Here is an 11,785-nt window from a genome sequence, read left to right as displayed (position 1 = left end):
CTCTCTCTCTCTCTCTCTCTCTCTCACACAGAGACAGACGCGTGTAGAGCCAAAGACACACGTCTTCTCTTCGTCTCATCTGTGGGAGCCCAACACATGATGTGAACACCCTACGCCCTCTTGAGAAGCGGCTCCGAGAGGGCGGTGGAGTCTCGGATCGCCTCCACCGCCGCCTTGACGACAACAGGCTCGCTGAACTCTCTTTCTGCGGTGACTGCCGCCTGCAGGTCAGCAATACTCAACGTGTCCACCACCGGGGAGCCGCGGCGGACGCGACTCGGGCCGCGGCACAGGTGCAACGCCGAGAAGGACCTCCAAAACCGTGAGGGGTTTTCCTCCACCCAGAACGGCCACGAACGAGACAGGAGCGGGACCCGCGACATCATATGAATGATAAGCCGCTGCAGTTGCAGGATGTCCGGGAAGAAAAAAAGCTTAATTGCCGAATACACGGAGAGCGTCATGAACGGCACCGTCACCACAATAATCCACTGCAGGTAAAAACTGGTATTTTTCAAGAGTTCCAAAAAGGAGTAATTTCCCGAACAAAGCCCATACAACGTGAAAAGCGCAAACAAGGCCACGACCGACCATATCAACGCCACCCAATGAAGCAACGTGATTGAGTGCGTCTCCAGCACTATGATGCATGAGTGCAGCGTCACCAAGGCAAAGCAACTCGCATAAAAGTCACATGTGCGATCTATTGGGTGACCCAAACGCAATACCGCACCGACACTGTCATTGATAAAACATAATGAAAAAAAAATATGATGGTTCCGTGCAGAAATCCTCGTAAAACGTAGCCATAAAAAGTGGTCAAATTCATGTATCTGCCCCTCTGACAGAGGACGTACAACTGGGGATTGTTAAGCAATATGGTCGCCGACAGTGGAAGATTCAGCGCACAGAGGAAAGTCACGGGAACGGTGAAGAAAGAGTTGTACATCATAAGAGAAAAGGAATCCCAAAATGAGACACCAGAAAATTTGGCGTAGATATTGAAGAGTAACTGCATCCATGCGAGAGCGACGGTTTTCCAAAAACTTTGTTGCACTATAATCGCCGAACGCTGGTATGCAGTGTGGCCATGAAACAGCAGCAGCCTAGATAAGAAGCAAAACTCGGACACGACAAAGTCGGACGCCGCAGTCGCCTGAGTGCCTTCTCTTCCTCGGATGCCAACACCCACGTGGGCAGACTGAATCATGGGCACATCATTGCCACCGTCCCCAATGGCCAACGTCACGTGACCTGCCTGATTCACTGTTTGCACAACAAACGATTTCTGCTCCGGCGCCATACGGCTACAAATGACTGTAGAGGCATGCAACAACACTCGTTTAAAGTTCACACGCAGATCTGCATTGCCGGAGTCTTCTATAAGCTCAATGGTTTTCCCTGAAAAGAGAATCACATAGCCCTCGCTCGCGGCTACCGCAGTACTGCCCCTTGCCTCATCCTCATCATCCCGTTCACTCTCTGCGGCATTCTCGTATGGAAGGTACGCACGATTATCACGTAATGGAGTGGCATGCGACGAGTGCAAGAGCAACGACAAAACAGATTCATGGTGAAAGAATTCCCCCACAAAGTCGCGAAGGCCGGATCGCACGTACCAGGAGGAACGGATCTGATGCTGCTTCTCAGCCTCTTGAAACTGTCGCTTGCATAGAGCATAGCTAACACGTTTTTCGACGTAATCTAAATGCTGCTGAAACGAAATGGACTCAACCCCCTCAGGGGTCAGCGCAATTACTCTGTCATCAGCGCCCACAAGCCCACTGGCGATGGCTGTCTGCTTCGCCGTTTGACCATTGTCCCCCGTCAGCATCCACACCCGCACACCAGCTGCTCGTAGCTGCGTGATTGTTAGAAAAACACCGTCCTGCAGTTGGTCCTCCACTGCTGTGATGCCGCAGTAGATGAGCTCCTTTTCCACTGCGTCATATGCCTGAGCGAGACTGTTGGCACGTGCAGCTGCCATGGTGGTCACCTCCCGCTTCCGTATTCCTGCCAGCCACAGCTCCGCCTCCTCGCTTGTCAAGTAGCGGTAGGCACACACCAGCGTACGCAGCCCCTCACTGCTCAAAGCAGTAAGGGTATGTGAGGTTGTTTTGCTGTCGTACGAGGCGGTGATGCACCGCGGCAGCACACTTTCATCTGAGCCTTTCGTAAGAAGAAGATATCGCGAATCCCCATCAATCTGAAGAAGTACACTCGAGCGACGACGCTCTGGCGTGAACGCAAGAACCTTCAGCACGGTTGCCGATTCAACATTATTGCCAAACATTACAAAAGCGCGCTTGCGTGTTCGCTCGAGTAGTTTAACGCCCAAAAGAGTGGCTCCCTCTACCAAGGCCACCTCATCCGGCGAGAGTGACACCCACGGCGAGGAGGGTGAAGGGTTTGACACGGACGGCTGCGCCACATTCAAGGTTATTTGTCTTGTGCTCTCCACAGTATTACAGTACACCAAGACTCGCATCAAGTACAGCAACGACTCATCCTGCAGCAAGGCCCGCCGCAGGGTAGTTGCCTCATGTGGAACACCTGGGGTGAAGACTTTGCCGCTCCTCGTCACAACACTCTTGAGCGTCAATGCGTTACGCGTGAGAGTTCCCGTCTTGTCTGACATGACATACTCCACCTGCCCCAGATCTTCCATGAGCGAGGAATTATGAACCTCGGTGTGATGCTGTTCATCGGACATCTCCGCATCCCACTTGATAAGGGCGCCGTTGAACGCCTTGGATGCATCAACCAATACTTTAAACGAGAGCGGTATCATCGGTGACACCAGTGCGAAGAACCGTAGCGGCAATAAAAGTATATACTCCTCCAAGGCTATTTTTTCCTCATACATGCCAAGATACCAAAGGGTGCGTTGATCCTGTCCCAATGCCGTATCTGACAACGTAATGTACACCGTCACTAAAATAAATTGAATCACAAAGACAACGATAACCATTTGATTAAACCTTTGATCAATCATAGACCACTTTGTGGGCGGTACCATACGCGTCATGGCGACCCGAGTCTCGTTGCCTGTCAGCACCGCCACACCCAGAGCAAAGCGAGTATTTCGTAGCACACTTGAACTGAAGACAACATTTTCGGTACTAACCCCAATCCGTATTTCCTCCCCCTCACCACCGTGCGGCGCTTGTACTTTGGCGGACCCAGTGAAACTGGTAAGAAACGGCTTTGGCCCCTCTGACTCGATGACGCATGCTGCATCCCTGATCCACCCTGCGGCAGCACGTATGTTAAGTTCATCCTCCTGAATGGAATCCACCGTCGCCGCACTCGTCGTCGGACGTTTGGCGTATAGATCAGTTAATATGGCGTAGCGTGTCTTGCAAGCGGTTTCGCCGTTCAGCGCCTCGGTGGAAATAACCACCCCTCCATTTTCATCTGAGGAAAGCAATAAAAAAGCATCACACGGGATCACCTCCATGGGCAACAACAGCAACACGGTTCCAACACGTATGTCTCTGCATCGTACCCGCTCTATTTCCAGGGTTTCCATGTTGATTGTGCTGTACCACCTAGAGTTGCATTCATCGTCGAGTTTGTGCCGGTACCAGTCATCGATGGCCTCTTTAACGGCAGTGATCAGGAAGGCTATAATCAGCGGGAGCAGCGAGGTAAGTGGACTCACAGGGGCCACAGAGGGGATAAACTGAAGCGCCGTAATGAAGAGAAAGTAAAGGTTGATCGGGCGATGAAACTGCTCAAAGAGATTCAATGGCAAGAACGTAAGCAGGGTGTACTTGAAGCTCCTCACCGTGTTGTCGCAGTACGCCTTGGATGGGCTACCGGGGAGCACCGTCCGCGTCTCATCGTCCACCCCCCTCCTTTTCGATCGCCACAAGCGCCTAAGAGCGCCAACGAACCCCATCGGGCCACTGAGCCAAATAAATCAATGACGAGAAGGAGAGAAAGGAGAGATCGCATCAGAAGCAAAAGAGATGTGAAAACACCAGATGAGCCTCATCCCTCCCCACTCCAAAAAATATATATATATATCGGCTCGCATGTAAATGCCCTCCCTCCCTCCCTCGCTCTCTCCCTCGGGGCATTCAAAGGAGTTGCAGCATTTCCTCCATCTTCGTCGCCGCCTTTTCCTTCAACGCCGTGGCAGGCTCAAGGTGAACAAACGTCTTCCCAAAGCGCCACGCAAGCCAGCAGTACATTTCTGCCATTCGGTAGACATGTTCCATCCTTGCCAACAACTGCTGAGCCTTCCTCAGGTCTCCACCGGAAATGCGACCCCATTGCTTTGCGAGTTCCTTGTACTCGTCGTCTATGCGAAGAAGGACCTCTCGCCCCGCCGCGTGGTCACGCGCAAAGGCGCGGAGGAGTTCAAACGACTCCTTCCCACGATCACTGAGAGGAACATAGCAAAACAAAATCCGATCACTTAAGGAGAGGTCGGTTACCGTCTCCAACTCCTTGGCTATTTGTAGCAATGAGCGCGAAAGATCGCAGGGGAAAAACAACTCGGAAGCTTGACAACACGCCGTAAACTCCTTCATACGCGTATAGAATGATGTTGAATTTTCAACTGGCACCTTCCCACCCTCCTCCAATCCACGTAGCCTAATGAAGAGCTCAAGTATGTCAGCTGTGGGGAGAAGTCCCGCCTTTTGCAGCGGAGTTATACGACTGTTGAACGCCTCCGACACAAGTGCGAAGTCGTCCGAGTCAAGCGTCGTACATCGGCCCACCTGATGCGAGCGCAATAGACCAAAACGACCTGCGCGACCAGCCACTTGTAAAATAGTTGCCTGCGGCAACACAACCACCTGCTTTCCGTCAAACTTCCTCATTGTTGCAAAAACGATACGCTCAATATTCATGTTCAGCCCATACGCAATAGCGTCTGTGGAGATGAGAACATGCCTTTTCCCACCGTTTCCCTGAATGCCGTCTTGTACACCCTTGTTAAATGCATCGGCTTGAGCCTCACGCACTGAGAAAGGCATGGATCCGTAAATGCAGTGTGGGACTACCCCGGGAATGCTTTCGAGTTTTTTCTTCATTTCAAAAATGGCCCTTCGAGAGAAACAAACCAGGGTATCGCCGTTTTCTATTCGTCGTAGGTCCGCCTCCAATGGGGGGCATACTTTAAGTGGAACAAGCCGCTTATGTTGCACGAGCTCCAGCCTAGGCAGTTCACGCGTCCTATAGAGCAGCTTACGTATAAGCGAAATAGCACGCTCCTCGCCACAGAGATGTATTTCCCGCGCCGGTAATCCGAACAGGGCACGTGTCCATGCCCACCCCCGGTCCCTGTCGGCAATCAGCTGCACCTCATCAATCACCCCCACATCAACCTGGTAATCAATAGGTGTCATTTCAACCGTACACGAAACATGCTCTGCGCCCCCGCCAAACCGCCGCTCATCGCCGATTAACAAGTCACACGGCACGCGTGCGTCAATCCGCCTCCACACTTGTGCTGCAAGTGCCTTTAGCGGCGCACAGTAGACACCACTCTTGGCCTTCACCAACGCCTCCAAAGCGGCATGGGTCTTTCCACTATTTGTGGGGCCATAGTGAAAAACAAATCGACGTCGCATAAAGCGGGCCTTTGGGTACCAATCCCATGGTTCATGCATTGTCACCTTCTCTGGGGCTTTTCGGGCAACGTACCATCTTTCGAATTGGGGTAAAACGACAGCAATGCGGCCAAGAATACCAGGAGCTCCTGACAACTTCCCGAGCCAGGCAGACCCTTCCAGCAGGGAAGCATCTCTGGCAAACTCGCCCAAGTGACGCAGAGCATTTTCTACCGATGACTCGTGGATGAGTTGGCGCAACTGCTCCCGGGCGGAACTGCTACGATAAATGTGCTCGCAGGTCAGCTGCAACAGTTCCCGTTGACTCTGAGAACCACAAGCCCGTCGCTGCCGCAGTGTTGCGGGGAGTGCCACCAAAACCCTCCGCATGATTTCTGGGAACCCCAGCGCCTCCGCAGACGACGCACCCGCCTGTCTCACCGGCCCCGTCCAACGTCACTCTTACTTCACGCTGGGGCTGCGCAGTGCAGACGCACACACGCACACGGAAGGAAGCCACGCCGGAGCGAGTCCGAGAACAGCACCAATAAGAATAGACAAAACAAAAAAAAAGGGGGGGGGAACAGGGTAGATTCAGAGTGTAGCCAACAAAGAAATAAAGAGCATAATCAACAAGGGGAAAACGCAATTACTCCATCTCATCCCAACACTTCATGGCCTTGGGGAACTCCAATAGTGGGATTGACGGCGTTTAACGGAGGGAGCTCGCGAGAGACATTTCGCCCTTTTCCAGGCGTGCCAGAACATCCCTCCTTTGTGAGTTAAAATATATCCTTCTTCCTCTTGCTTTCTCTCTCCCTCCCTCCTTCCTGTTCCTCATTCCCTCTCACTTCCTTTTTTTTTCACGTGTTTGTCTGTGCTGCTTCGTCCCTTATTTTTAAAGTAGTAATAAAACTGTCGAGCCGTGCGCCGCACACCCTACCGCAGCCAAGCCCCACCCATCTACTTCACCTCCTCGCAGCTTTGCCACCACACACGACCGTGAGGACAACAATTATATCTCAGCTGGGGTCCCGTGATTTATCTAACCGTGCAACCCGACAACGTTCGCGCTGCCGCGGCATACCCCTGCATGTTTGTCTCTCTTCGGAGTCCCATTCTACCGGACGTGTGCACAGAAGCTGTGAGATATAAAGGGAAAAGAGTCAAACTGGGCGAGCCGCTCTAATTCTCTTCTTCATTTTCGCAATTTGAACGGTAGGCTGCCTCCATCCCTTCATCCGCCTCCCCAAAAAGAAAGTCCTTCTCGTGCTCCCGCAACAGCTCCACACTGCGACGCAGGTCAATGAAAAGAGAGTAAACCTTCTTGATATCGTGAATTGACACCGTCGAGGCCCTCCGTTTTTGGGTGACCAAATTGGCCGTTGTAATGAGCTGAAGGACATAGCGCAAAGATGTACTCTTACCAAGCATGGTAAGCAGTGCTATGGCGTCCTCATCCATTTCCACGTCTTCTTCTTCACAGCGAATGCGAATAATCTTGCTAAGCTCAGCCTCAGAATACGGCTTGGTCGTGATAATTACCATACGGTCGAGCAGGTCAATGGGAATGCCATGTGGCGCCTTGTACTGCGTTCCACGGATGCGTGAAATGCCACGATTGGAGGCCATAATTACAACCGGCGCAAGCGGACTCTCCAACGCACGATTCAGCCATGAAAAACACTCAATGTCCAGCATATGAACTTCATCAATAAATAAGACGCCAGGTACAATTTCGCCTTTGCCCTCCTCACGCCATTCAGCCACACGTTGATCAATCTGTTCACGCACCTCATGCTTAATCTCACCCGTATCACCAGCAAACAAGGCAAGGAATCCTTGTTGCCTTGAATTGATGACATCCACTTCATGAAGCGTCACTGTATGTACCACCTCCTTTCGCTTTGACAACTCTCCTTCTGGGGTCTGAACAAATCGTGTGTTAGACGACATGGCATCATAATCCTTGCTGCGCACAAAACTTCGACCCAGCTTATTAATTCGTCCCGTCGCTTTATCAATGGTTATAACATCCCCGACCTGGATCTTTTCCTTCTGAAGACTCTCAATCATCTTAACCCCAAGGTCAAACGTTGATTCCATGTCGGAGGTCTTAAGTACCAACTGGCCTGTGCGCCCCTTCGCTTCGGCAGGATTCGTAGAGGGTCGCTCAATGGATATCTCAACAACTTCACCCTCTATGATTTCCGTCTCCTCCTTGATGCGAACGCCGATGCTTCGGCGAAACGCCTGCGTGAGAGCCTCCGTCTTTGACATCTCAAGCGAAAAAATCTCACTGCCAGCAATCATGGTAAACGGGGTCTCGGGACCAAGTGCTTGTGCCATTCCCATTGCGATCGCCGTCTTGCCTGTCCCAGGGCCACCGGCAAGAAGCACACAACGGCCCGCAATCTTTCCCTCCCTGATCATCTGTACCACCACACCAGCGGCGCGGCGCCCTTCCACCTGCCCCACCATTCCCTGACTGCTCACGCGCGCCTCAAGGGCGTCGTCAAGGCCCAGGCCACGGATGTGGGAATGCGCCCCAATGCGCTCAACACGTGTGAGGTCACGCGCCTCCTCCGTGCGGATTTTTGCCTCCGTCATTGCTTTGCTCGATGGAAAAATATACGGAAGAAAACACCTTCTTCACCTACTTCCCTCCTTTCTAAACCCGCAGGGTGAAAAGCGATCCGAGAAACAAAAAGCAAAACAAAAAAAACGAGTCAGAAAGTCATATAAGAAAAAAGCAAATGAGTGGCGTTTCTCTGTCTCTCTCTCTCTCCCTGTGTGTGTGTACGTATGTATGTGTGTGTGTTGGAGCCAACGTGATCAGTTACTTTGTTCATTTTAGTCTCGCCCCTCAGATACAACGGTAAACCACAATAGGGATAAAAAAGAAAAGGGAATAAATGATGTCAGCCGCTGTCAAGTCTTTAAATTGTCCAGTGGAGTGAAGTTATTAGGAATCCACTGCAGCGGCTCGGCCATCCGACTCCTCCAACCCGTAATCGGTAACGTTGTCAATGAAATTGAAATAGGTAAATACATCCCCGCCTTTTTCTTTCTTTCTTTTTCCCTTCAATTTCCTACCTTTTAAGGCGAGCCCCTAAAGTTTGGAGGCGGCGATCGCCTTCTCCGAGAGCTCAGTAAACTTCTTCATGGCCTCCTCCTTGCTCAGCTTCTCGCAGCCCTTGTAGGCTTTCCATTTAGCATAGGCAACTGGATTCATGCGAGAAGGTTGAGGTCGTTTATTTGGACCATGCATGGCCTGGTTCCACAACCCGTACAGCTCAAGCTTTCTCGAAATGGACATGGGCGGGCGCGTCGCTTTCGTCTCCACAACCTTCGCCATCCGTCGAAAGCGCTCCTCAAGTGACTCACTGGCCATAGCTTACTCTATTAAACTTCACCCCATGTGGGTCAAAGCAGAGGCGGCAAATGCGTAAACATATATGCATTACGTATGCATCGTAAGTGAGCATCGCAACAAGCACAGTGGCTATTTCACCATCCGCCCTTCAGGCAAGGAGAAGATATCAGGGATGAGGTCAAACTCGCAGATATACACGTGCAAACATGCGCAGTATCTCTTTCGCCTTCTCTCTTTCTCTCTCTCGCACACACAGGCGATACCTCAACAATAAATATATATGGCCTCCGCGGAGTGCAGTTCTAGGCACACTACACCGTGCGCACCACAAAGCGTCCCGCTAATGTGACGTACTTGACGCCCTTGTACGGCTTTCCTATCTCGTTCAACACCTGAACACTATCCACACGGATAGGGCTCAAAAGATGGTTTGGGATACTAAACTCAACCACGGCGGCATCACCTGTGAATGCGACCACCCCCTCCTTTCCCTTTTCTATTGCAAAGGTGAATTCGCCGCTCAATGAACTAGTCCCACGGCTAAGCGTCCCAACGTTCCATGATAAAATGCCTCGGGGTCTGGAAAAGCTTGTGGTCCCCTGCGTGCTACTATGCACCTGCACCGACTCCGTTTGGGGAGGGAGCGGAAGATGGACGACAACCCTGTGAATTCCGTAATCCCTGCTTTTCAGTGTGAGACCCCCGCCACGAATCCCCACCACGCAGTTAAAACGGCCGCCTGATTTGTCAAACGTAACTTGTGGAGTCACGTAGAAAGGGGCCTGCGCATTATGAAGTGGCTTGCAGAGATACTCGAGAAGCGCAGATTTTCCATCGGGGGGAACAAAACTAATGACACGATCCGCCTCATACCGGTGTCGACGGACACATCGATGAAAGGCAACATCATCGACGAAGTCCATGTTTGCCATGCGGACGACAACGTCAGGCATCCCACTTAAGCGACAGTTAATGTTCACAGCCCCACGCACCACAGCATGCAGGAGATTCCCTTCGCAGTCAACTATGCAGTCCAGCTTCTCCACCACGTCGAAGAAAATCTCATTGGAGGTGTGCCTCGTCATAGGATCCCGCCAAGGGACAGAGCGCACCCCCAAATGACGACGCCGTACCTTCGCCGGGGCGTCCAAGACGGTCCGAAACTTGTTCTCTAGCGTCGGTGGCATGACTAACTCCTCCAGGACGTGCATCTCTGTTGTCAGAGGATAGCCATTGTCAATAAGCTCCTCCAAGAGCTGATAGACCACAGAAAAGTTCTCGCGGAGTGTATTTTCGGAGAAAACCTTAAGGTACTCCTGTATCACCCCCGCAATCAGGGAGAGAATTTCAATGACAAGCAGCGGAAACCCCTCGCTTGTCACAATCGCCAAGAGGAGCACATCGTTGCGGCGAATTTGCACAAAGGCAAAGCGGCTGTAGGGCGTCACCGCGGGGGCCTCCTCCACAGAGCGAAGTGGCAGAATACACGTCGTCCAGAAGTCTTCAAGGATGGTGCGCGGCAGCTTCTCGCGAAACTGCTTCTCAATGATAACCTCGCCGTGGTAATTCAAGAAGAATAAGCTTGAGATCATGTTGGTCTTCCCTCCCCACGCCACGTACCTCCGTTTCCCTTCCTTCTCCGCTCACGGGCGACCAAACAGAAGCTACCACCCCCTCGTCAACACAAACAGCGGGCTATATCGCACAGGAACACACAAAAAAACGCGAAGAAAACGCACGCTTAAGAACAAAAAAAAACGCAAAAGAAAAAGACAAACAAATAAATGCTAGGCCGCATTGGCAAGAGGAAAAAGGCAGAGCGACAAAAAGAGAAAAGAGAAAAGCCGAAGTAACTATGCAAGACAGAAACCAAAATAAAACACAGAAGCAGAGACCAGCAAGACACGCACAAAAAAAAAAGTGAATACAAGTTGAGAGGAAGGAGAAACGGAACGTCCGCCCCTCCAAAACCCCTTCAAGATCCAACACCACCACAAAAATAATTACGACTTATGAGTCCAAACTCCCAAAAGGAAAATGTCTTCTGAGTGAAGCCGCAACAAAAAAGAATAGAAAAAAAAAAGAAAAACAAAAAGCAGAACACATCGTCCAAGAGGACCTCACACAACACATAGAAACAGCACCATGAATAATTTTATTCTCTTCTTTTTTCAGTGAATTGTTCCTCTTCTTTGCTTGTTTTTTGTCCTTTTTTCCGTGCCATCTGCGTTCTGTTTGTCCAAGACGCTGGTCATTCAAACAATTATGCATTTTAATCATGCTGTTCTTCTCGCTCTCTATTTTTATCTCTGTCTTTGTGTGCTTATCTCCTCTTCACCTCTCCCTCTCCTACAAAAAGTTAATACTAAGACGACTTCTTAGGCCGTCCCACCACGCGCTGATCCACCGCGGCCATTGCCGCCACGTCCACCGCGGGGGGCGCCGGTGTTGCTGCTGCCGCCGCCACCGCGCTGTCCCCCACGCGAGGAGCCGCGGCCGCGGCCGCCGCCCCCGTTGCCTCGGTCACCGCCACGGCCCCCACGGTCGCTGCGCTCACCGCGCTCACCACGATTGTGGTTTCCACCAGCAGCCTCGCCGGCCTCAGCCTCCTCCTGCTCCTTCACCTCCGACTCCGGCAGAGGCGGCTGGTAGCCAACGTGGTTCTTGTCGAGGGGCTTGAGGGAGAGCGTGACGAGGATGGTTGACACCTTGCGCTCCACCTCCATGTTTTCCTTCTTTCCGTCAACCGCCTCGTACTCGTCGTGGATGACCTCCGACGAGATGTCGGTCGTCTGGTGCAGGCCGACCACACGACGCTTCACAATCTCCGCAATGTTCACCG

At 51.8% G+C, this 11,785-nt stretch overlaps 6 protein-coding genes across 6 annotated transcripts, besides 8 other annotated features; all 6 read right to left on the bottom strand.

The window, feature by feature from the left end:
• Positions 1-25: a microsatellite.
• Positions 26-110: 85 nt separating this feature from the next.
• Positions 111-464, bottom strand: Tco025E_04684 (phospholipid-transporting ATPase-like protein; the record flags this gene model as incomplete). The annotated part of the gene is made up of 1 exon (XM_029371593.1): positions 111-464. One exon carries the CDS (start codon positions 462-464, stop codon positions 111-113), a length of 354 nt encoding a protein of 117 aa, XP_029228283.1.
• Positions 465-703: 239 nt separating this feature from the next.
• Positions 704-3,904, bottom strand: Tco025E_04683 (putative phospholipid-translocating P-type ATPase (flippase); the record flags this gene model as incomplete). The annotated part of the gene is made up of 1 exon (XM_029371592.1): positions 704-3,904. The coding sequence occupies one exon, from the start codon at positions 3,902-3,904 to the stop codon at positions 704-706; it is 3,201 nt and encodes a 1,066-aa protein (XP_029228282.1).
• Positions 3,905-4,049: 145 nt separating this feature from the next.
• Positions 4,050-4,078: a microsatellite.
• A 7-nt stretch (positions 4,079-4,085) lies between these two features.
• Tco025E_04682 (putative RNA helicase) lies at positions 4,086-5,957 on the bottom strand (the record flags this gene model as incomplete). The annotated part of the gene is made up of 1 exon (XM_029371591.1): positions 4,086-5,957. The coding sequence occupies one exon, from the start codon at positions 5,955-5,957 to the stop codon at positions 4,086-4,088; it is 1,872 nt and encodes a 623-aa protein (XP_029228281.1).
• A 402-nt stretch (positions 5,958-6,359) lies between these two features.
• Positions 6,360-6,424: a sequence feature (GA-rich).
• A 328-nt stretch (positions 6,425-6,752) lies between these two features.
• On the bottom strand, positions 6,753-8,177 carry Tco025E_04681 (uncharacterized protein; the record flags this gene model as incomplete). The annotated part of the gene is made up of 1 exon (XM_029371590.1): positions 6,753-8,177. The coding sequence occupies one exon, from the start codon at positions 8,175-8,177 to the stop codon at positions 6,753-6,755; it is 1,425 nt and encodes a 474-aa protein (XP_029228280.1).
• Positions 8,178-8,335: 158 nt separating this feature from the next.
• Positions 8,336-8,358: a microsatellite.
• Positions 8,358-8,388: a microsatellite.
• Positions 8,389-9,159: 771 nt separating this feature from the next.
• Positions 9,160-9,189: a sequence feature (GA-rich).
• Positions 9,190-9,254: 65 nt separating this feature from the next.
• On the bottom strand, positions 9,255-10,535 carry Tco025E_04680 (putative clathrin coat assembly protein; the record flags this gene model as incomplete). The annotated part of the gene is made up of 1 exon (XM_029371589.1): positions 9,255-10,535. One exon carries the CDS (start codon positions 10,533-10,535, stop codon positions 9,255-9,257), a length of 1,281 nt encoding a protein of 426 aa, XP_029228279.1.
• Positions 10,536-11,001: 466 nt separating this feature from the next.
• Positions 11,002-11,038: a microsatellite.
• Positions 11,039-11,228: 190 nt separating this feature from the next.
• Positions 11,229-11,292: a sequence feature (GA-rich).
• Positions 11,293-11,321: 29 nt separating this feature from the next.
• On the bottom strand, positions 11,322-11,785 carry Tco025E_04679 (uncharacterized protein; the record flags this gene model as incomplete). Its single annotated transcript, XM_029371588.1, has 1 exon — positions 11,322-11,785. A coding segment is annotated over one exon (464 nt), but the record flags the coding sequence as incomplete, so codon positions are not given.

The sequence above is a fragment of the Trypanosoma conorhini genome (assembly GCF_003719485.1).
Source record: "Trypanosoma conorhini strain 025E chromosome Unknown Tco_14.4_contig_00247, whole genome shotgun sequence".
Lineage (NCBI taxonomy): Eukaryota > Euglenozoa > Kinetoplastea > Trypanosomatida > Trypanosomatidae > Trypanosoma > Trypanosoma conorhini.
Note: the sequence above shows the minus strand (reverse complement) of the source record. Positions and strands in the feature narration are given on the sequence as shown.